Source organism: Miscanthus floridulus, chromosome 8, assembly GCF_019320115.1.
Source record: "Miscanthus floridulus cultivar M001 chromosome 8, ASM1932011v1, whole genome shotgun sequence".
NCBI classification, from domain to species: domain Eukaryota; kingdom Viridiplantae; phylum Streptophyta; class Magnoliopsida; order Poales; family Poaceae; genus Miscanthus; species Miscanthus floridulus.
This window is the reverse complement of record NC_089587.1, coordinates 194,193,600-194,218,566: the sequence shown is the minus strand read 5'-3', so window position 1 is coordinate 194,218,566 and position 24,967 is coordinate 194,193,600. Positions and strand designations below refer to the sequence as shown.

At 48.2% G+C, this 24,967-nt stretch overlaps 2 protein-coding genes and 1 pseudogene across 3 annotated transcripts; 1 reads left to right on the top strand and 2 right to left on the bottom strand.

Moving 5' to 3' along the window:
* Nucleotides 1-2,918: 2,918 nt before the first annotated feature.
* LOC136470435 (uncharacterized) lies at nucleotides 2,919-4,553 on the bottom strand (annotated as a pseudogene).
* A 10,165-nt stretch (nucleotides 4,554-14,718) lies between these two features.
* LOC136474412 (uncharacterized) lies at nucleotides 14,719-17,378 on the top strand. 2 transcript variants are annotated; one of them, XM_066471990.1, is made up of 7 exons: nucleotides 14,719-14,957; nucleotides 15,076-15,448; nucleotides 15,545-15,638; nucleotides 16,138-16,259; nucleotides 16,449-16,568; nucleotides 16,665-16,763; nucleotides 16,846-17,378. In XM_066471990.1, exons 2-7 carry the CDS (start codon nucleotides 15,110-15,112, stop codon nucleotides 16,885-16,887), a joined length of 816 nt encoding a protein of 271 aa, XP_066328087.1. In that variant the 5' UTR covers nucleotides 14,719-14,957; nucleotides 15,076-15,109; the 3' UTR covers nucleotides 16,888-17,378. The 2 variants fall into 2 exon arrangements, with proteins under 2 accessions (XP_066328087.1, XP_066328086.1); XM_066471989.1 differs by having other exon boundaries at nucleotides 14,720-14,952; nucleotides 16,846-17,376.
* A 353-nt stretch (nucleotides 17,379-17,731) lies between these two features.
* On the bottom strand, nucleotides 17,732-21,331 carry LOC136474411 (membrane steroid-binding protein 1-like). Its single transcript, XM_066471988.1, has 2 exons — nucleotides 20,825-21,331; nucleotides 17,732-18,676 (listed from the first exon to the last, which is right to left on the bottom strand). The coding sequence occupies exons 1-2, from the start codon at nucleotides 21,148-21,150 to the stop codon at nucleotides 17,959-17,961; spliced, it is 1,044 nt and encodes a 347-aa protein (XP_066328085.1). The 5' UTR covers nucleotides 21,151-21,331; the 3' UTR covers nucleotides 17,732-17,958.
* Between the last annotated feature and the right edge of the window lie 3,636 nt (nucleotides 21,332-24,967).

Sequence of the window (24,967 nt, the reverse complement as noted above, 5' to 3'; positions counted from 1 at the left end):
TTTGATCATTTATTCATTTGATAAATTCTTAGTACACATTGTTCACTAAACTTACACATGTCTCATATAGTTTATAAAACCTTACGAGAGATGTGTCACATTTGTGAACAATGTCATTAACACTTTGTCATATGAAGAAATGACCAATACAAAAGTTGTAGATCTTGATGAGTTATTCAACTTTGGTATTTATCACTTTTTCAGCTGAAATCATTTGGGGTACCAAAATCTTATCTAAAGTTGCATTTTTTTAAATTCAAAAATTAAATTGCTCAAACTTTTCATATGTATATATTGACAAAACCAACAAAATAAATTGATAGAGCATGATTTTAGAAAATTTTAGAAAAAAAAATCATCAGATTTGGAGTTAGTACGAGGAAGAAAAACTAGTTACAAAGTTGACCCACAGATTAAAAAAAAGAAATCACACTATTCACTATGATCACGTAAGGATCATATAGAACAGTGTGATTTCTCTTTTTAATCTATGGGTAAACTTTGTAACTAGTTGTTCTCCCTTATACTAACTCCAAATGTGATGGTTTTTTTTCCTAAAAATTTCTAAAATCATGCTTCAGCATTTAAGTGTGATCAAACTTGGATGTGACAATGTTTTACACGTTTTAAAATTTGAAATTTGAAATTTGACAAGTTCAAACCAAATTTTCAAACCCTATATGATTTCAGATGTAAAAGTGATGAATACAAAAGTTGTTCAACTCATTAAGATCTATAACTTTTATTTTGGTCATCTTGTCATTTGACTAAATTTGAACCTTTCAAATTTTTTAATTTGAAAAATGACAAGTTCGAACCAAAATTTTAGACCCAAAATGATTTCAACATAAAAAATGATGAATACCAAAGTTGTTCAACTCATTAATATATACAACTCTTATTTTAGTCATCTTATCATTTCACAAAATTTGAACCTTTCAAATTTGAAATTTTGAAAAACGACAAGTTCGAACCAAAATTTGAGACCCAAATTGATTTCAACATAAAAAGTGATGAATACCAAAGTTGTTCAACTCATGAATATCTACAACTTTTATTTTGGTCATTTATTCATTTGATAAATTCTTAGCACACATTGTTCACTAAACTTACACATGTCTCATATAGTTTATAAAACCTTACGAGAGATGTGTCACATTTGTGAACAATGTCATTACCACTTTGTGATATGAAGAAATGACCAATACAAAAGTTGTAGATCTTGATGAGTTATTCAACTTTGGTATTTATCACTTTTTTCAGCTGAAATCATTTGGGGTACCAAAATCTTTTCTGAAGTTGCATTTTTTTTAAATTCAAAATTTAAATTGCTCAAACTTTTCATATGTATATATTGACAAAACCAACAAAATAAATTGATAGCGCATGATTTTAGAAAATTTTAGGAAAAAAATCATTAGATTTTGAGTTAGTATGAGGAAGAAAAACTAGTTACAAAGTTGACCCACAGATTAAAAAAAGAAATCACAATGTTCACACAAACATACGTGAATACCAAAGTTGAATAACTCATGGAGATCTACAACTTTTATTTTGGTAATATCATAATTTGATAAATTCTTAGTACACATTGTTCACACAAACATATGTGAATGTAGTCTCAAACACACATACATAAATGTAGTCTTACATACATGAATGTAGTCTCACATACACATACATGAATGTAGTCTTATTAACACTGACACACTTACATAAACTAGCTAGCCCACCGTGATAACTTTCCCCTTGACACCTTTTCGTTCCCATGACAATACATCTTTGGGCAGGTTCTTTTCCACAGCCTCGATCTTCTTACAAAAGTCTGTGAATAGCGGCATCTCATTGCACTTATTGTAAGCTTCAACATCGTCCACGCCATCAACTCCGATGATATATTGTTTCCCAGAGGCCACCACGTGCTTTGTCTTCTTCTTTAGGGGGAGGTTACTTTGCGGGTCAGGAATATAGAAGACTTGCACGACACGTTCAGCGAGCACCCAAGGGTCATCCTGGTAGCCTACATTCTGGAGGTCGACGACTCTCTGTCCGATCTCATTGAATTGATGTTGCTTGATCCAGTGGCATCAAAATAGGGCCACCTTTATATCCCTTCCATAGTCAAGTTCCCATATATCTTCAATTATGCTAAAGTACAGGACCTTTCGCCCCACTCCGTCGAGAGCCTCTATTCGGACGCCGCTGTTCTGATTCATAGATTTCCTGTCCTTTGTGTCGGTATAGTATGTGTACCCATTGATGTCATAAGCATTCCAAGACATCACCTGTTTCGATGGCCCGACCGCCAACCGACTGATGGTAATAGAATCTATAGTTTCTCCAGGCTGTATGTTCTGGTCCTTCAACCATGATGTCAGGCGTTGCTTATGTTGTTTCATGACCCAATCATCTAAACGGCCATTCCTCTCGGCCATAATGATAGCCATGTGTTTATCAATGTACGGTTGCATCACTACCATACTCTGCAAGACACTGTAATGCGCCTGACTCACCTCTCTGTAATCATTGTCAAGGAACACTTTCCTACCACTTGTGCCCTTCCCAGCTAGCCTTCCCTTGTGACGAGAATCGGGATTACCAATCCCTCTCTGTACTTTTAGCCACTCTTGGCAGCACTCTACGACTTCTTTAGAATTGTAACCCTCTATCATGGAGCCCTTTGGGTGTGTTCGGTTATGCACGTATCGGCTTAGAACCGACATGAACCGCTCGTAGGACCACATTTCATGCAAGAAGCTAGGGCCCAGCGCCTCGATCTGATGTACTAGGTGAATCATGAGATGTACCATTATATCAAAAAAAGCGGGAGGTAAACACATCTCTAGCTGGTTCTGGGTCTCCACTATGAATTCATGTAGGTCACTCAGCTCTTGCCTGTGAATCGTCTTCTGTGAGATCTTCGAAAAGAAGTAGCACATACGGGTGATGGCCATCTTTAGGAACTCTGGCTTTATAGCCCTGATTGCAATTGGTAGGAACACTGTCAGCATCACATGACAATCGTGAGCCTTGCAGTATGTTAATGATAGATCCTTCATCGACACTAGCTTCTTCGGGTTCGCCGAAAACCCAGTCGGCACTCTGACCCCCCTAAGGAAATTGCATATAGCTCTCCTCTCTTCTAGGGTTAGGTTGAAGCTAGCCGCGGGAAGACTGTACTTGCCATTATCCTGCTGTACCGGCCAAAGCTCCCGCATCACGTTCAGCTGCACCATGTATTTCTGTGATCTGAGACCATCCTTTGACTTGCCTATTTCCATCAAGGTAGCCATGAGACTCTCAAAGACATTCTTCTACACGTGCATCGCATCAATGGCATGGGGGACCTCCAAGTCTGGCCAATAAGGTAGGTACTGAAAGAAGATCGATTGCTTCTTGAATGGTACACCTTCGATGGGAGGTGTGCTTCTATCTCTGATCGTTCCATCCAGATTCTTCTTTCCATAGACGACGTGTATGTTTTGGACCATTCTGAACACATGTTCTCCATTATGACGTCTCTCTGGAGGGGGTTCATCCTCCGGGATGTTGCCATAGTATCTTAGGTATAATTTGCCGTGGTACTTGTGACCTGTCTTTAAGAAGCGCCGGTTCCTTATGCAAACTATCTTCCTGGATCCATCTAGGAACACCCATTTAGTACCATCCAAACAGACTAAGCATCTAGTCTTGCCTTTGAACTGTCCAGACAGGGCAAACAGCGCGGGGTAATCATTGGTAGTAACAAATATTATTGCTTTGCATATGAAGTCCTCCTGCTGGAATGCATCGTACATCGGCTCCCCATACCTCCATAGCCTCTCCATTTCTTGCATCAGAGGCTCCAAGAACACGTCTATATTAATGCCTGGTTGTTTGGGGCCGGAGATAAGAATGGTGAGGAGAAGGTACTTCCTCTTCTGACACAAATACATTGGGAGGTTGTACATGGTCAAGATGACTGGCCATGTGATGTGGTCGGTCATCCTCTCATTGAAGGGATTCATTCCATCGGTGCTCAAGCCGAACCGTACATTCCGTGGGTCATCACTGAATTCTGCTTTGTACTTGGCATCGAACGCTTGCCACTGGCTACAATCGGCCGGGTGTGCGATCGTATCATCATCCACCTTGCGCTCATCATCCCACCATATCATCAGTGCGGCTTCCTTAGGGTTTAGGAACATACGCCTTAAGCGGTCGATCACTGGCAAGTACCACATAACCAAGGCAGGAATTCTTCTCTTATTTGTATCGTTGCCTAATGGAGTTTCCTCTAGGGGCTGAGATTCTTGCACCACCTTCTTCCCACCCTTCTTCCTCTTTCCTATGGAGGCTTCCACCCCACTTTGAAGGTCATTGTTCTTGTACTGACTAGTCCCACACCTAGGACATGTATCTAAAGTCGCGAACGATGTGCCATGTCAAAAAAGGATACAATGGTTGGGGCATGTATGGATTTTTTCAACCCCCAATGTGAGTGGACTTATAACCTTCTTCGCTTGGTATGTGTTGGCGGGAACTGTGTTTGGCCGTGGGAGCAACCGTGACATGAGGCACAATAGATCATCGAAACTGCAGTCCGACCAGCCGTACTTAGCCTTCAGGATGAGTAGCTCAAGTACAAAACGTAGCAGTGTGAAGTATGTCGAACAACCCTTCTCAGCATCATACACAGTCTTCTTCGATGCTTTTGTCACCCTCTCAAGATTTTCTAGACCTCTCTTGCTCTTTTCTAATATTTCTGGTCCAAAGGCCCTAAGCATTTCGTCCAAGTTGTCACCGTCATCTGCATCCCCCTCACGTGCTTCGCCATCATTGCTGGCACCACCAGCATCATCACCACCTTGTTCATTGCCAAAGCCACCACCTTGTTGATTGCCAAAGCCACCACCTTGTTGATTACCATAGTCACGATCCATTTGTTGCTCAAAATCGTCTGTGAATCGGGACAAGTATGCTTGGGTTTCAGCTTCATCAGCTAGATCATCGTCGCTGTCATCAACAACCACTGTTTCACCATGATGAATCCACACGGTGTAGTCCAGAACAAATCCTCTTCTAATAAGATGTTCTTTGATGGTACTCACATCTCGAAATGCAATAAGGTTCTTGCAATCTTTGTAGGGACAAATAATCATGTCGCTATTCTCTTTCAACGTCGTTGCATGCTTCTCTGCGGCTTTGATGAATTTGTCCACCTCATCACGGAAAAGAGCGTCGTGTCTTAACGAACCATACATCCAAGAGTTCCTGTAGTCCATCTTATAGAAACAAAATAACCAAAGAAAGAATATTACTCGAGAATAATTGTATATACCTGAGACACGCACCATGGTAGTAGAGGATAGTTAATTAATTGACTATTAATGCATAAATATTTTAAAATATAAATTAATTGGTTCAAATAAACAATTTCAAATAAAACAATTAGCAACATTTAATATTTCATCCACTACCTTTCATGCAAACTCCATTCCAATTTCATGGTAGAGGATAATTAATTAATGGCCTATTTATCCATAACTAATTAAAAACACACATTATAGAAAGGAATCAAAATAAATATTAAATGATAATTAGTAGCCATGGTAGAGGATATTTTACACATTAGCAATAATTAAAATCTTACACATTCACCTACATGCAAACCCTAGTCACATAAAGGAAAATTTGAAAAAGAAAAAAAAACAAAATCCTAGATCTAGATATAGGGTTTCATGACACATGCATCAAACTTCACTAATACTACACTAAAATCAATAAAGATGTACTAATAAAGGGTGCAATCTTACTTTTCTACCTAATTTATCCTAGTATAGTGAAAATTAGGGTCTAATTTCACTCATAACTAGCTCAAGCTCCATGGAAGAGAGAGAAAACCTCAAATCAAATTACTCACTAACCAACAAATTAAACTTAAATAAAGAGTTGGAGACACATTTCCTTACCTTTTAGAGCCTCTCCACCAAAGGATTTGAGATTAAAACCTCCCCCTTAGTAGAGCAATTTTTAGGAGGAGCCCAAGGCCTCCCAACCTTTTTTTGTGTGTGTAGAAGAGTGTGTCCCGAGGTGGAAGAAGAGGGTGGCTGCTATTTATTCGTGCGCCATCAGTAGGGGCGGCTGGTGATTCAGCCGCCCTTACAGTCAGAACTGTAGGGGCGGCTCAGGTTACCAGCCGCCCCTACAGTGACATCTGCTGCAGGGGCGGCTGGTGATTGAGCCGCCCCTATAGATCAGCCCCAACTGTAGGGGCGGCTCAAGTTACTAGCCGCCCCTACAATGACATCTGTAGGGGCGGCTGGGCTGCTAGGGCCGAGGACGCCCACTATAGGGGCGCCCCCAACCCCAGCCGCCCCTATAGTAAAAATGCCCCCGTTCCTACAGTAAGAATCTGGCGTAGTGAAGCCTATTTCCGTGACAATTCAAAATAGAAATAGACCTAGCACACTACACACACGCACATACATATGATCTCCGCCCCTGTCGAACAGGGGAAATGCCTCCTAAAACTTGCACATTTCAAAGTGGCTAAGGAGTCAAGACTCTTCTCGAATAGATGGGACAACCACATCTTGGTCAGCAATCTCTAAGCATCAAACTCCATTGATAATCTCTTGAACCTAGCGCTATCCTCATCATGCTGCTCCCTCAGATTATGGTGTTTTCTCATTCTCCTCCTTCACCAGAGCTACAACATATTCCTTCTGCTTGGCCGTGTTGGAGAGGCCTGTATCAATGATGCCCAACCTCTCCAACGACTGGTTCACAGTGAGGACGCCAGCGCCCCATATGGTAACTATGCTGATTTGGTGCACATCTCTAGAATGATGCCTCTGGTGCTGAAATATATGTGTGTTATAAGAATGATGTTGGGGGCACCACCAACCTGTGGGCACCCCGCGGAGCTCATGCGCCGTCGCCCGGCGTGTGACCGACATTTCGCCATGGCGAAAGGGCTAGAGGCCACGGCTTTGCGCCTTGCGGAAAGTGATGCAACTTCGCTAAGGCGAAAAGTAGGCCCCGTGTTTTGGGCATGGGGGCAACTCAGGCATAAGGAGTGTTGCCCCTTCGCCAAGCCGAAGTGTGGACTCATCTGCTTGGCCGAAAGGCGTGAGCAAATCGCCGTGCCATTTCGCGCCAACAAATAGTGCGCTTGCGGGTGCCTATGCGATAGAGTCTTCGGCCCGGCGAATAGTGGGCTCGGCTTCCCCGTGGCCGAGCGACCGGACCCCGGTGGGAGCCAAGCACGGTCGTCCAGACCATTCGACTGAGCAAATAGTTAACCTTTGTCTGTGTAGCTGACTTCGCAGATTTCGCCCGGGGAGGAGCCGCCCTGCGACAGGTCGCCGACAGCTCCATTCCTTCGGGGCCCGCTTCGGTCGATAGAGAGGCGGCAAAGTGCGGGACCAGAGGGTCGGCGCCACCCGGGGCAGGCGGTATCTCTGAAATGGCGAACAGGTCCTAGGCGAGCAGGAATATACCTAGGATATGTAGTGGTTGCAGGGGCGTTTTAGTCCATGAAAAGCCCACAGGCGTGTATAAATAGCCCATAAGGTGGGGATTGTAAGTAGAGACCAGTTTTTACCATGAATACATCGATCGTGTTCCCTCTGCCTCACATTCGCTTTGGAGTTTGGTTCGCTTGATCCGTTTGCGCGACAACCGGGTGTTCGAAGGCTAAGGTCTAGAACAACAAATGACCTCAATAACATTCAACTTATGTGAACTGTGGTTATTATTAGAACTCCAAGAATTATGTTACCGCTTATCAAGCTTGTCCCATCCTTGGGTCATTTGCTCCTTTTGGTCTTCAAAATATCCGTTCTTACGGCAGACATCTTCGGGGACCCAGACGTGGTCTTGCCCTTCACGAAAGAGAAGGGTCCCTTCTTGACCTAATGTTTTAATCAACATAATCAAATCTCCTACTGTCATATGTATCAAAGAGGAAAATAAAGAAATACCGCAATGGTTGATGCATAGTGTACAACACATTAAAAAGAAAGATAAAAAAGAGTTTCTATTGTTTACCTGCTGGTACGGCGGAAGCCAGCCCAAGCTGATCACCTTTGCAGGCAATCCCTGCAAAAGTAAGAGAGAAAAGCTATGAGGCGGCATTCCCCCAACGTGCTTTCCACACTTCCCCACCACCACAAGCTGAATTTCATCGAACACGTCCACCGCCCCCGCGCCATGGCTAAGCTCTACGGCGCGGGTACATCAGCTATGGCGCGCTGCAGGCCTAGCTACATGGTTTGGGATATGTTGGATAAAACAAAAACAAAAAAACAGAGCTCAGACCATATTTGCCTTCCCTTATCTTTTGGTTTTCTTCCCTTTCCCTATCCAAATCAAGTCTAGTATAAACAACACTAGTAAACCATGATTCGAAATCAAGCAGGACGGTAGGAGCGTGGGCTGCATCATCACGTGGTGCAGTCGTGCAGAGACCAAAAGGCTGATGGAAATAGACAAGCCCATCCGCCTTCCCTTCCCCCTCCACCACGGACATCGACAGCTCCACCCCAAATAGTCCTAACTTAATGGGCCGTTGCCTCGGCCTCCAAATAGCCCTAACCTAAATTGTATCGCATCTAAACCAGATCTCAGGAGTCTTGGGATTTTTTTTGCCACTTTTATGTTTGGCACGGGCTCAGTTGCCACCTTTGTAGGTGTCCAACATTTTTGCCACCATGCCGACGAAAACTTCACAGTTTTAGACATTTTGCAGGGTAGACTAGCCAAGTCACCCATCCAGCGTGGCAAGGGCATGCAAAAGACTTCCCTGCCCCCGCCTTATTCTTCGTCTCAACATCCACTGTTCATCTTCCCCGTCCTGAGTGCCGTGGCCTCCGCGCACTTGGCCGCATCTACAAGTTGCTGCTGCACTCGCTGGCCAGGGCGAGCGTCCCGCCCACACCCGCCAATGCTAAGCACACGGTGCACGTGCCGCCATCATCCGCCTTCACCGCTGCGTGTGCCCAGGCGGCAGCAACGACGGTGAGGACGCCGTGCTGAGCAAGGATAAGGTGGAGGCGAGGACGCTGACGAACCGAACTTTGTGGAGGTGCGGGGCACCTTCGTGGTCTTCGATGCCGCGGCGGCTCTTGCACATGTCGTGCGCCGCCACCACCTCGGCCACCGTTTTCGTCGACCTCGCCAGCACCACCAATGCCGAGGCGGTGTTCCTAGCACTGCAGTGCGTGGTGCACCTGGCCACCGCGGCCGTCGTCGCGCACGAGAAGCGGTTCCGCAAGGCGGCACACCTGCTGACCCTGGGCCTCTACTGGCTGGCGGCGCCCGCGCTGACAGCGCTCCTCGCCGGCACCTCCGTTGCGCGCATCATGGCAGCCGCTGCTAGGCTCGCGGATGACACGCTCGCGCTCATGGCACTGGTTCTGTCCCTTTCCCTCCCGTTCCTCTCCATCCTCGGGTCCACGGCGTAGCCGTGGTGGTCAAATGACGCCACCGGGGCCAACGCTGATCCAGAGCTTCATGGACTTCACGTCGTTAGGTGGGCACTGGGCAATGACCGTTGGGAGAGGGCACGTGGCTGCTGGGGACGCTGCTGGCCGCCAAGTGTAGGAGGCCGCGGCGCCTAGGACGAGACACAGAGGTCTTTTCGCGTGCCCCCTGCCACGCTAGATGGGTGACTTGGGCAGTCAGACGTGCAAAATGTCAGTTTTCGTCGTCACGGTGGCAAAGTATAGGAATACCTACAAAGGTGGCTATAGAGAATGAGAATGTGGCCAACGACCGTAGTATTGCATCTCATTGAGTATATATACAAGTTATAGCCGGGAGTGCGTGGTGCGCACGATCGTGGGCGACGTCAGTCACCACAACGAGTACAGACTGAATACAGACTGAATAACTGAATGTCTCAACACCCCCCCGCAGTCGGTGCAGTCTTCACACGTTCATCGGGACGACGCATAGACTGGAGCGAAATGCTTCGAAGGTCGCTGTCGATAATCCCTTTGTCATCACATCGGCGTACTGCTCACCTGTTGGAACATGCAGAACACGTAGATCGCCCATCTGAACGCGTTCGCGGACAAAGTGTATGTCCAACTCGATGTGCTTGGTCCTCTTGTGGTGAATGGGGTTTGCCGACATGTACACCGCAGAAACATTGTCACAGTAGGTGACCGTCACCTTGGTCACGCCACAATGGAGCTCGCCGAGGAGTTGCCGGAGCCAAATGCATTCCGCCGCGGCGTTCGCGACAGCACGGTATTCCGCCTCAGCGCTCGAACGAGAGACTGTAGGTTGCCGTTTCGAAGACCATGACACAAGAGCGTCGCCGAGGTAGACACAAAATCCCGAAGTCGAGCGCCGAGTATCCGGGCATCCCGCCCAGTCAGTGTCCGAGTACGCCGTGACGGTGAGGTCCGCCGAGCCTCGTAGGTATAATCCCATCGTCGTCGTGCCGCGGACGTAGCGGAGGATGCGTTTCAGCAGCGCGAGGTGAGGTGCACGGGGATCATGCATGTGCAGACACGCTTGCTGCACGGCGAAGGCAAGGTCAGGGTGCGTAACAGTCAAGTACTGCAACGCCCCGGCCAGACTCCTGTACGTCTTGGCATCGTCGATCACTGGTCCATCGGTAGAGAGTTTTCCCTTAGTGTCGATTGGTGTTGTAGCCGGCTTGCAGTTTGTCATCCCAGCGCGCTCGAGAATGTCCTCGGCGTAGCGCTGCTGGGACAAACAGAAGCCGTCGACTGTACGCTTGACGTCGATGCCGAGGAAGAAGCGCAGATCACCAAGATCCTTGACAGCGAACTCCAGTTGCAGGCGCTGGATGATGTCTTGGAGGAGCGCTGGACTGGAACCTGTGAGTACGATGTCGTCGACATATAGCAAGAGGTATGCGATGTCGTGGCCCCGGCGCAGAACGAAGAGTGAGGCATCGGATCGTGTCGGCTTGAAGCCAAGCTTGATGGCGTGATCAGCAAACCGAGTGAACCATGCGCGAGGGGCCTGACGAAGCCTGTATAGAGACTTGTCGAGGAGACAGACGGCGTTTGGGTGCTCAGGATCGACAAAACCTGTGGGTTGTTGACAGAGAACGTGTTCCTGCAGGTTGCCGTGAAGGAACGCGTTGGACACATCGAGCTGTCATGTGGACCAGCGACGAGAGGCTGCAATGGTGAGCACTATGCGGATTGTGGCAGGCTTGACGACTGGCGTGAAGGTTTTGCCGAAGTCAATGCCCGCGCGCTGCGTGAACCCACGGACCACCCACCGGGCTTTATAGCGCTCGAGGGATCCATCTGGATTGAGCTTGTGGCGAAATACCCATTTGCCAGAGATGATATGGGCACCAGGTGGACGCGCAACCAAACACCATGTGCGGTTTGCCTGAAGAGCACGGTACTCCTGTTCCATGGCGCCGTGCCAGTTAGGATCTCGAAGCGCGACGCGCGCCGAGGTTGGCAGAGGGGATATGGAGGCACTAGTGGAAGGTGGAGACATGGTGTTGGCGAGCGCATAGCGTGGGTTGGGTTTGACGATGCCAGCCCGAGCGCGAGTGATCATCGAATGTGCAGGCGCAGGCGGCGGCTCAGCAGCAGCTGGGGATGAAGAAGACGCTGACGGCGTGGGATGGGCTGAAGAGGGTGCTGCGAGCGAGGGAGACTCTGGCGTGGGAACCATATGTGCAGAGGCTGGGGCAGGTGAATCAGAATGGGCAGGAACCTGAATGCGCGACGGTGCCAGTTCCTGAATAACTACGGTGTCTGTTGTCGGACAGACAACAGTTCCATCAGAAACTCCATTGCACGAAGCCGAGTGGAAAGGGAAGGAATTCTCGTCGAATGTAACATGACGGGAAGTGATCACTCTTCGTGTATCGAGATCGAAGCAACGATAATCGCGGTGGTCAGTGGGATACCCCAGCAGCACACAAGCAGTGGGACGGGGAGCAAGCTTATGAGGCATAGTGGCTGCCTGATTAGGAAAGCAAAGACAGCCGAAGACTCTGAGGTGGTCATAGCTAGGTGGGGCACCGAGCAAACGCTGGAATGGCGTGGAGGGACCAGTAGCTTGGCATGGACGCCGATTAAGAAGATGCGTTGATGTGGATAAGGCTTCAGCCCAGAAAGAGGGAGGCATGCCGGCATGCAGGAGCAGACTGCGAACGCAGTCGTTCAGAGTGCGGATGATACGCTCTGCAGTGCCATTCTGGGATGAAGTGTAGGGATAGGACAAATGAAACACTATGCCGTGAGTAGCAAAGTGAGCACGTAATGCTTGATTATCGAATTCTTTTCCGTTGTCAGTTTGGAAGGAGAGAATGGGAAGCTGAAATTGAGTAGATACATATGCGTGGAAAGACAAGATGCAGGCAAATACATCAGCTTTGCTACGTAGGGGAAAGTCCAGACATAATGAGTAAGATCATCAATCAAGACAAGATAATATTTAAAACCAGAACAACTAGGAACTGGCGACGTCCAGACATCAGCATGTATAATTTGAAAGGGAACATAACTGACAGATGCAGAAGAAGAAAATGGTAGTCTGACATGTTTACCAAACTGACAAGATGAACACACATGTGAAGAAGACTTAGAACAGCTAAAGGCGACATGATGCAGAGTTTGACGAAGAGCATGACGCCCCGGGTGACCTAGCCGCAAGTGCTAGAGATCAGCAGTAGCAGTGGTGGCAATGAGTGCTTCCGGCGATGACGGTGCCAGGGGGTACAGGTCGCCGCCGCTGTTACATCGGAGCATCACCGTGCGGGTTGGGAGGTCCTTAATAGAGAAACCATAGGGGTCAAACTCAACGGAAACATTGTTGTCACGAGTGAGGGATCGAACGGAAATAAGGTTTTTAACTAAAGAAGGAGAAACAAGGATGTTGTTGAGTTGAAGAGGAGAGTGTGCTGTGGCAATGGCAGTAGAGGTGCGATGAGTGACTGGTAGGGTGGCGCCATTGCCAACAGTGATAGAAGGAGATTTAGAAGGGTGGAGAGGAGAAGAAAGATTACCAGCGTTGGAGCTCATGTGCGACATCGCGCCGGTGTCGAGGAACCATTCCGAGGCTTGTGGTCTAGTGTTCGGCACACCGGATGTCGCGAGGGCGGCGAGGAGGGCCTGATGGTTCCACACGTCCGGCGAAGGTGGAGGTGCGACGCCGGGGGGTGCGTACATCGGCGGCGGGGGCACGGTGCCAGCGAGGTAAGCCTGCTGTGGCTGGGTGCCGGGGCGTGGACCCAGAACGCTAGAGCTCGGGACGCGGAACGACATGGGCCAGGCCTGCACCATGCCGGTCCAGGGGTTCAGCCCAGGAACCCACGCTGGAGCCCGAGGACGAGCAGTAGAGGTGGTGCCGGAACCGCTTCCTTGACCACGCCCACGACCTTTCTTCTTGGGCGCACGATCAGAACGTGGAGCTGAGGCGGTTGCGGGCACCGATGGCTTGGAGGCCGAGCTGGAACCGCTATCGCCGGAGACAGCAGAGGTGGAACGTGTGCCGGCAGTGGCGAGCAGAGCTTGGTGATGCGCCGACTTCGCCTGCTCCTTATCATACTGCTCCTCCAGCAGCAGATAGGAGCGGGCCGACAAGAACGTGTGCGGCGGGTTCTTCGCGGTGATCACGGGGACGGTGTGCCGGTACTTGGAGCTGAGGCCGCGAAGCATGTTGAGGACCTGCGAGGTTTCACGGACCGGCTGGCCCACGTCGCGCAGTGCGTCGGACAGCTGCTTGAGTTTTCCGGTGTAGGTCGTGATGTCCATGTCGCCCTGGACAAGGTTTCGGAACTCCGCCTCCAGGTAGACTGCCCTGTGGAGCTCGTTGTCCGTGAAGTGAGCATGGACGGCGTTCCAAATGGAGTAGGTAGTAGCTTTGGGAACGCGAACAATGGCGCGAACATCTTTGGCCATGGAGTTGTAGAGCCAACTCAAGATGCACTGATCTTTCATGACCCAGTCCGGATCACGGCGGTTGTCGATGGTTGGCGGAGAGGAGAGGTGACTGCCGAGGCCGAACTTCCCGATGAAGGCGTCAAAGAAGCAGCGCCATTCGGTGTAGTTCGATTCGGCGAGGTTGAGCTCGACGGGGACGTGCGTCTTGATGTTGACCGTCTGCAAGACAGCCGCCGTCGGCGTGGGGAGGACAGGAGCGTCGAAGGAGGCTTCGTAGGAAACGCTGGAGCCAGAGGAGGAATCGGCGTCAGACTGGTCGAACTCGAAGAGAGGATTGACATCCATGACGCCGGGAGGATGAGCAGCGGAGAGAGCAGCAGTGGAGGACGGCGTCGCCGGAGGCGAGCGACGGTTGCGGAAGGGAGGCGAGCAGGATCAAGCTGCGGCAAATGATACCATGTAGAGAATGAGAATGTGGCCAACGACCGTAGTATTGCATCTCATTGAGTATATATACAAGTTACAGCCGGGAGTGCGTGGTGCGCACGATCGTGGGCGACGTCAGTCATCATAACGAGTACAGACTGAATACAGACTGAATAACTGAATGTCTCAACAGTGGCAATTGAGCCCGTGACAAATCACAAAAGTAAAAGTGGGGAAAAAAAAAGAATCCCCTCATACTCGGGCACGCCATGCCGCTCCGCCGTGTTTTGGATGGGCCACGCGACGCTTGCGTTTGTGACGACGTTCCGTGCATAGCCCACATGAGTTATACACGGGTGGGCTCACGTTTCGCTGGCCCAATAATGACCCTCCCACCTTTCCTGCCCTTGCTCTGCACGCGTGTGACGGCGAGTACGAGACGAGAGGATTCTGGCGAGAGACGGGACAAAGGGAGTGTGGAAGAAGAAGAAGATTTCAGGTTCAGGGGAAGAGACACTCGTTTCCACCTCCTGCGGCGTGATTCGGGCAATCGGGCTCTGCCGCTCCTTCTCTCCTCCCAGCATCCGTCGCCGCCGCTTGAGCTCTGCGGCTCTGCCGCCACGCCTCCACTTACCTACTACAGCTACAGGTGAGGTGATTCTCTCCTCTCCCACTCACCATCCGCCGATTAGCACCGATTCTCTCGAGAGGACAAGTGAATCTGCCGCTGAGTGAGGGGAGCTCGCTGGTTCATCGGTTCTATTCGCTACAGACCGTGCAGGCTCCTGGGCCGGAACTAGGAAGGCATGCTGAGTGGCCACGCCGTGACACTGAGCGAGAGGAGCGCCTCCGGTACGCGCTTGGTCGAGGATGTAACGTTAACGTGCGAGGCAGGCGATGAGGAGGAGGAGGAGGAGGAGACGGGCGCCGCCGCGAGAGTTGTGTACCGGGCCTCGTTCCAAGAGCTGATGCCCAACTACCTTCAGTACGACACCATCATCTGGGCACTCATATCCCTGCTGCTTGTCCTGGCGTGGGGGATCGGGCTGCTCCTGCTTCTCTACCTGCCGTACAAGAGATACGTGCTGAAGAGGGACATCCTGTCCCGCCAACTCTTTGTCACCGACAATAAGATAGTGTACAAGGTATTGGTAAACCTGTCGTCTTGAGTCTTGATTGGTTGGTTGTGCTGGAGTTTTCAATTCTCAGATCAACGCTGAATGGATGTGAAATTTTCGCAGGCGATAAGGCCTTCGTACTTGCCATTCATGGGGATAGTTAAGAAAGAGATTAAAGTACCTCTCCATTTGATTGTTGATGTTATAATTGAGCAAGGTAAATGGCTGTGTATACTTCGATTTCAACTATTCGCAACTTCTTGTTTATGCAAACCAATACAACAAAACAATCTCTGCATTTTACTAAGCTGATAATACTTTCAACATTGTTTATGATTGATATGAAGTTTTGCTAGCACCAGCATTTGTTTTTCCTAATTCATCTATATACTCCATTTTTTCTCAGAACAATGCAGGAGAGCTGTGCATACCTATATACCCCACTTGATGGATTCATTTGCGTAAAGCTATAATTCGGTTACCTACTTCAACCAGGCATTGGTTCTTTGTAAAAATTCACTGAATGTTCAAGGAAGAAAAAATCACTGATGGACATGTTAATGCATTTTACTTATCTAAAAGTTAAGGGAATATATGCCTACCTTACACTAGTTCGTATCTCATGCATAAACTTGAACAGAAAATTGTGAAACGGCCTTCTTTAAAAGTTAGAATTGTATATTTGTATGTTTCTGAAAAAAGGATCTATTATGCAGGCTGTCTACAATCTGCTTACAGCTTATACACATTTAGAATAGAAAGCATAGCCCATGGGAAACCTGCTCCAGTGGATGAGCTGCAATTTCATTGTGTCCATAATCCAGATTTTCTAAGAAAGGTGATTGCTCTGTGTTACTGCTTGCAGTGGACCTTATAAAGGTGTATTTTGTTTTTATACCTGTTATTCTGTTTTACCATCTTATATCCACACTAATCCTTTCTCGGTTGAAAATAATATTTTGGTTTTGGACTTCTCCAATCACCTCTTAGCTGATTGTTTGCTGACATCTGTTTCTATTTTGTGAAGGTTATAATCAGAGAAGCTTCCAGGAGCATCAGAGAAGGCCAAAGTTGGAAAACTACATTGTACTCCGAGGAAGGCCCTTCTCATGTTCCAACTAGTGGATTACACTCACCTAGTGCAAAGGTAGTGCTGCAGCCCTGGTCATATGTTTGTTTGTACTGAAATTTAATTGCTCCTGCTGGGTGTCCATGATTGTAACAGTGGAATTACTATTTGCAGGTCAAAGCTTCCCCAATCCGCACTGCCCTTGATTCTAAGGGTAAAATTCCTGACAATATATTGCTCCATAAGATTGAAGAACTTAATCGATCAGTGAAGGTAGGGGACTTATTTTTGTAATTCTGTATCATTTCATTGCAGGTGATAGCTCAACATCCTCTATTGCCTTTTGTTTATGCAGAATCTTGAGTCTCTACTTGTAGGATCACATAGAAGAGAATGATCTGATATTCGATTAACGCATATCTGATATCATCTTCGACAATTAACTCTCAAATTAAACATGGAAAAAACAGGAGGAACAAGCAGAGTATATGAACTTGTCTTCTATTTAGTCCTGCAAACACCATGGGAAATTGCAAAACTGCTCATGCCGAGAACGAGCTTCTAGTTTTATGCAAGTTTCACAAGTTATCTGTTGTACATAGGTCGTGCTGATTCTTCCAAGTTTCACAATTTGATGTACAAAGAATTACAGAATCAGTGATCTTGGATCACGAAGTAGATCAACGTACATGTAAGCTTGTTTACCGTATAAATTCCAAAATGGTATCTGGTGCCAATATGTGAATATGCTTTTTCAGGCTTTTATTTAGTCACTGATGTAGAAGCATAAGATGTTTGAATATGTTTGTTGAAGATATGTGCAAGGTTGCACCTGTTGAACTCATGCTGAAGCTTGGAGTGATAATTGAATTATCGTTTGTATAGAATGGATTGTGACCAATAAGAGGTAAAGTCATTTTTTAAGTCTAAACCAATCATTCGAAGGTGTAGAACTGCATGCTTGGCCCTAATGCTTGTCCTAACTTTATTAATGCCCCAATTGATAACCAATCAAGTATCTACCCAAAAGATATTGCTTCTAGTACCATCCAGGCTAAATTCAACTGATGTGCTCGTGCCGTAAGTTTGTATCCTTAGCTATAGTAACCAATGAACAAAATCAGCATTCAAAATGCTGATTACATCTTTTCTAGCTGATACTATCATACTAAACAAGATTTGTAAATACTTAGATGTAAAATACTAAATTAAGAGCTTGCATAATTGGACCCAACGTGAACGACAGTTTACCTTGATCAGAGTGTACCATTATTATTGTTATTATTACTATTACGATTATTGTTATTATTAGTTTACTTTAAGTATAATTATACTCCATACAATAATTCATAACTGAATTCTGGCCACAATGTGCATTACACTCTATTATGTTAACTGGCTCAGACAGCCAGAAAGCTTCCCAGCAACAGCACCAACTCTATGCATTCTTGACCTCTGGATCTGAAGTTTATTTTGGATCCTCCTCACCATGTTCATGGCTGCTTACATCCTTTTGATCTTCATTCCGTGTTTCCTTTTGTTGCTTAGCATCCTCATGACCGGTGGTGTTCTTTAATTCTACGGCATCTGCTGCTTCATCTGGCTTCTCTGTTGCGTCTTCAGGTTCACATGTATCTTTCCCATCTACTACCTGAGGCGTTAACTTTGGCTCAACTGCATCTTCAATGCTTCTGTTCTTTACAACTGCGTTTGGTGTTTCCTCTGGCTTCTCCACTGCATCAACTTGGATGCTCGTATTTGTCACATCTGAATCTGGCAATTCCTTTACCTTCTCCTCTGTATCTTCATGGCTGCTTGTGCTAACATCAACATCTGGTGATTCCATTATCTTCTCGGCTACACTCCCTTGGTTTGTCATTCCAGTTTCCTTTGGTTCTGGCACATCGTCACTTTCAATAGTACTAGCATCTATGTCTCTTTCAGTTGTCACGGCGCTCCTTGCAGTATCTCCCTCTGAGAATGGAACAGTCTTCTTGATTATTCCAACTGTAACATACTTGCTCTTGAATTTGTGCTCCCATTCTTGCAAGGCCTCCACCTCGAACGGACCTAACCCCGAAATGTCACCAGTTAAGTCACTAGCTTCAAATGACATCTTTGCCAAAGCCCTACTCGCGTCTCTGCCAGCGAACAATGCGTACGGGCCACCAGGTCCATAAAATATCCTGCGAAAGGAGATGAAATTGGAAGATGAACATGTTGCAACCAGGAATATGTAATGCTCATGAAAATTACTGGTTCCTGTAAATTTTTAAATCAACTGGGAAAATAGTGCTCAATATGGAAGGATAGAAATAAATAATGTCAGAATCCAGAGAATGGAGAAGTCTTGACATAGAATATCATCCAGAACCAAGTACTTTAATGGTATCTGGTTGACCATTAGTCCTTTTGAAGCCATCAGATATGCTGTTCCTTTCTGACGAATCTTCTAAAAGAGGAAATAACACCTGAATTTCCCCTTAAGGTCAGATCATTTTATTAGAACAAGAATCAGCAGAATTTTCTCAGGTCAGAAAGGTATATTACCATCTGAGCAATCTACAGTTGACGATGGAAAATAACTGAGCTCAAAATATCTGAAAGCGTCTTGCTGAATGTGGTGACTTGAAGCGCTCTCGTTTACATGAGAAATGAATCTATTTGGGACTGACCAGCATCTAGAAACCGCAAGGATGGTCAGTATGCGCGTATTGCCCTGTTCGCTTGACTGATAAGCCATGACTGAAAGTACTGTTGGTTAATTTATTGTGAGAGAAAAATATTATTCATTGATTGAAAAAATACGGCTTATAAGTCAAGCGAACATGGCATATATCGTCAAATTAACCTAAACGCTTACATAGCTTGGTCATCTCACACTAGTCGGCTAAAATGCTATTGCTAAGTAAGACCTCCGGAACAGAATCCAATTCTAACTTTATCCTAGTCAAACTATGTAAAGTTTGACCAAATTATTGAAAAAAGTATTAATATATGTGACATCGAATAACATGCTATGTAAATATTCCATAACGAATCCAATTATACTTATTTGGTACCAACATATATATACTATGTAAATATATTCCATAATGAATCCAATTATACTTTTGGTATCAAAATTTATAGTGGTTTTTTGGTAGAAATTATCTTGTTGCGATCCTATGAATCATGAGTTGTCTTTTGAGCAAACAAAATTGAAAGGAAGAAAATTCATTCTTGTTTATTAGGAAACACTTGAATTTTATTAAGAGCCATGGTGGCGCTTAAGCATCAAACAATTAGTTTCCCATGCGAAACAAGATATTTCTCCTTTGATTTCACATGGCAAGGTCGGTAAATTCAGCTTTTGCCCAGTTCCACTTGCTTTGCCGACGTGAAGATTACTAACTGAAAATCTGAAATGACAACTTAATTTTCTAGTCCAACCATTTTCTTTTATTTTCAGTCATAAAGATTATCTGAAGACTCCTATATGAAACATTTGATTTTTTTTAAAGTAAGTACTACTTCCGTACTAAAAATTCTATGAGAGTTCTAGGGGTGCTAGACTGCTAGTGTCTCCGTTCCAAGTTTTTCCATCACAAACAAAACGGGGAATTCCTTGTGTGCATTAAAAAAGATCGCAATACTTTGTGTGCTCCTAGAAAAATTCAGTGGTCTTCAGCGCCACTGCTCTAATTTTTTTGTGCCCTCCATGCCACTGCCGTCAGTTTGGGCTCTAACGCCGTCAAACTGCAGGTGCGAAAAGTCGAAAATACCCTTATGTCTAATATGTCATTAATTTTTTTGAGCATCTTATTCAAATGAAAAAACTCAAAACTAGAAAGTTATAGATCTCGTCGAGATCTATAATTTTCATATAAAAATTATTTTCATTTAATTTCGTAAAAAATATGATTTTTCTAAAATATATTAATCATATCAAATCATATTTTTTTTGCGGAATTAAATGAAAATAATTTTTATATGAAAATTATAGATCTCGACGAGATCTACAACTTTCAAGTTTTGAGTTTTTTCATTTGAAGTCGTTAAGATGCTCAAAAAAATTAATGACATATTTAGACATAAGGGTATTTTCGACTTTTCGCACCTGCAATAAGGATATTTTCGACTTTTCACACCTGCAATAAGGGTATTTTCGACTTTTCACACCTGCAGTTTGACGACGTTAGAGCCCAAACTGACGGCAGTGGCATGGAGGACACAAAAAAGTTAGAGCAGACTGAACTTTTTCAGAGACACAAAGAGCATTACGATCTTTTTTAATGGCACACGAGAAATTCCCCCAAACAAAAAAACAAAATAACATGCTAGAATGCATATACCTGCTCTGCGTGACGTCGTAGATTTGGCCCTTGATGGCCATGAGCAGCGGTTTCTTGGGGTCGGACCCATCGTAAGCTCGCAGCTCCTCCTCCGTCACCTCGCCGAGCTGCACCGGCGGCGGCAGTGGTTCGAACGCCCTCTCCTCCGCCGCCACCTCCTCCCTCCTCGTTGACGTCTGCGCCGGCCGCGCGAGCAGTCCTGAAACCGCGACGTACAGCGCCGCGGCCACCGCCACGGCCGTGAAGAACGCCGCAGGAGTCATCCCCGTGTACGCTGCGACGGCCGCCGTCGCCGCATCCCACCACTCCGCCATCGCCATGGCCATGGACGGAGCAAACCGGCCGGCAAGGGGAGAGGGAGAGGGAGAGGGAGAGGGAGAGGGTGTAACCGACAGAGTAGGGTGGAGGGAGCAACGTGAGGGAACAGGTGAAATGGGACGCGCGAACCGTGCGCCTTTTTTCAGAGGGCGCTGGGGGACAGGGGGAGCACCGCGCGGTGGATGGGACTGGGCGGTTCGGCGCGGTCTATGACGGTGGTGACCAGACGGGAGCCGGCGAGTCAGCGTCGGAGAGGGACTTGCAACCGCGCGGTTTTCTTCATCTTTGCAGTTTTCATTCACCAGCCTCCCTCCCTGTCTCTCTCGTTGCTGAAGAAAGAAACGGAGAAAAAAGAACCAGATTCGGAGAATGGAGAACTAGAGATGGGTTTGCAGTGATGTCACGTTTCCTGGAGAAAAATTGTCAAGTCACTTTGTCGACAAGTCGATATGAAAAATCAGGAATCGTGTGGTTTCTCTTTCTCTAACATTGAACATCAGGCTGTCAGTGTGCCAGGTGAAGGCGATCTTTTTTCAATTGGTGGGCTGAAGAAATCACATTATTGGGCTTTTGGAACCGTTTGCGAGGGACCGTGCGACCTGAGCCCACCATGCTGATGCGGTCACTCACACAGCCCAGTAGCCAGTGCGCTTGGAAACCTTGTGCCGTTTGGGTCATTTTCTTCCTGAATCCTTGAGGCTAAGCGAACAGCCTACCAAGGTCCTGGCAGAGCTCCAGCTGATTTTCAGCTGAATCCAACAGCTCTGCAAAACAATTTTTTAGAGAAGTAATTCTCTGCTGATTATGTGAAGTGATTTTCTGAAATGAATTAAGAGGCTGAGAGCTAAAAAAAAAAAGTAGCTTCTCCTAATTCTGTGAAGTGATTCTCCATTGTGGTTTTGAGAGCTTATGCTAAAAAATCAAAGAGAACCACCTCTCCTATAGAATCAGCTTACCCGTAGCTGATGGCCACAGAATGCAATGAACAATGCAGTCTACATCGCTGCAGATAACAACGTACAGTATATGTTATTGTCTGCCCTAATTGTTTTCATTCGCTTGCATTTCTGTCTGCTTGAGCGACGGAACGTCAAGTCGTCAACGATATACAGCGTGCAGCGTGCTCGTACGAACGCTGCACGTCACCACGGCGAGGGCTGCAAACAGTTCCCGAAGTTGACTATGAATGCATTTTTGTTGTACACGTAACCTTCGATGTACATCAGATCTGATCTCGAATCCTAAACTATGGAGATTGCTGATAGGCCATTATATTATAAAAAAGCGGTTGGAGCCTCCCTGGAGGGTCTCCCAACCCGATCCCTCCTCACCTCCTCTCACCCAAAATCCACCCAAAATCTGAAGCCAACAACCAAATCCTCTACAAATCCTTCTCCTCAACTAGATCTCCCTTTCAAGCTCCCATTTGCCTGTTCGGATGGCCGGTGTAGCGTTGCGTCAACGTCGGAAGTCGAGGCGGCGACCTGTACGGAGGAACAGCCCGTCGCTGCTACTGCCGTCCGCGCCCTGTTCGTTGCCTTATAAGCTATACTTTTTCAGTCAACGAATATTATTTTTCTCTCACAACAAATCAACCAACAGTACTTTCAGCCATAGATATCAGTCAAGCAAACATGGCACTAGAGCTTCGCAGGATGTGCAGCTTGGACCTGCAGGTTCAGCTTATGGAGACACGCCTTGCTGCAGTTACCGTGGCCACTGCCAGCGACGAAGACGGCGAGAACGCTGAGAGGCGGTCGCCGCCCGCACCTGACCCGAGCGGATCCCCGTCGGCTGCCTCCTTGTCGACGCCAGAGTCGATTCACGGTGCCGCTGCCACCTCCCAGCCGTGCACGGGTGCCGGTGCAGCGAAGGCCGCCTCGCGGCCACCCCCGCAGCGGCCTCGCAGAGCCCCCTAGAGCCTGCCTTCCCAGCGACAGGCCCTGGCGACGCGGCCAAGCGCATGCACGCCGGCTGTCCCCGGCCGGAAAATGGATCCCGTGCCACCGAGGACGGTCCTGACACACGGCCGCCGCAGCCGACGGCCGAGGAGCCCACCTCGCCCCTGTCGGATCCACCGACCTCGGCGACCGTCCACCCGTCTGCCCCCGCCCTGAGCCCGTCGCCCTCCCTATCCCCCTCGCCGGGCCCAATTCCGTCGTCACCACAGCCGCCGTGCCTGCCACGGATGGAAGGTTGCAGGACGAGACGCTGGTCGTCGTCGAGGACGTCATGGAAGGCAAGGACAACGAGGAGGAGGATGTCGCACGCTCGGCTAGGTCCTCGTCGTCCTCCCTCTCCCCGCATGCCACTCCTTTCTTCCCCGCCCGTCGATCGGCTGGCATGAGTAAGTTTCGGCGTTGGGCGGAAGACCCGACGATGAACTCACTTCTTCTGCCACGCACTCGTCGTACCTCGACGCCGCTCGCAAGGCTCTCCGGGCCACGCCTCCACCGTCGGCGGGGGCTCCGGACACGGCACAGAATGCAGCCACCATGGACGCTAACCATCTGGCGGCTGCCAAGGGGAAGCGTCGGCGTCGACGTCGGCGTAGGACCAGTGCGCCCGATGGTCGCGGGACACCACCGTTGCGGGCCGTGCGAGTGCCCGCGCAGCGTCGCCTTGGTCCATAGCCGGCGGCAAGGGTCCCGGTGCACTAGCGCCTCGGACCGTGGCGCAGGGCATCGGTGCCTAACACTTCTCGACAGCGTACACGGTCGCGCATGTGTCTCGACAGGGGCCTAACGATGACGTCCATGGGTTACAGATCGTTAAAAGTCATCGTCGCCGACGCTGCCTAGGGAGAACGGCCCCCAAACTCCACCGCCCCGTCCCATCGGTGCTCGTGGGTCTCTGCTTCAACTGCCTCACGGACGACCACATCGCTGCTCAATGTTGCTCCCCGTCCCAGTGCTTCCGCTGCCGGGGTACTGGCCATCGTCCCAGGGCGTGAAAGCGTGGTCGATCACCGGCGTGCAAGCCTTCGTCCTCCCAAGCGCATCGCCCCGACCAGGCTGCCACGGCGCGTTGCCCCCGCTGGTCCAAGGCGACCTAGCTTGTCGCCGGGAGGTTGCGACACGCCAGGCCAGGCGCCGACACCGTCGTTGTCTCATCGTGTGCAGTAGTCGACCACGCTGTCATCGTCGTCGCAGCAGCACCATAGCAGCAGCCTGCCACTATCACCACCTCTGGGTGATGTTGATATCCGTCCCAAGATTGAGGTCTTCGTTGTCCTAAAGAACACGGAGCTCGTCGCGTCTGATACTGACTTTTCTCTTGTTCTTGTCGCGCTCGTTGGCGGGAATCAGCCAGCTGTCTCGCCGACGGAGTTTCGAGTGCACCTTGCCTCGACGTACGAGGTGTCGGAGGGCGTGGCTAGCATCTATGCCTGGCTCGAGGGTAACTTTGCACATGAGCGTCAGCCGGACAGTCGCCCTAGCTCGTCATGCGAGGTAGTTGGTCTTGATGCTGAGGCGGACCTGGTGCTGTGGAGCCGGCTGAGGCAACTGCCACCGCAATCGACTCGACGCTAGACCCAATGTTGGTTGAAGTGGCAATCCAAGTTCTGCCCCCAAACCGTCGCTCCTCTTCAGAACCAGGACATAGGGACACGGCCACCATCGTGGTCGACGATCCTAGTGATGTCCAGCTAGTCTTGACTTCGTCCAGGGAAATAGAGATGTTGGGCGCGTCGAGGGACTCCTCGAGCAATGACGACGTGGGTCGGCCAGCGTCGCCGGGGCCTGTACCACCTATGCTTCAGGAAACGCTAGAGGCACGGCTTTGCCTTCCATTGCAGATGCCCCTCATCCGCGGGCCGCCTAG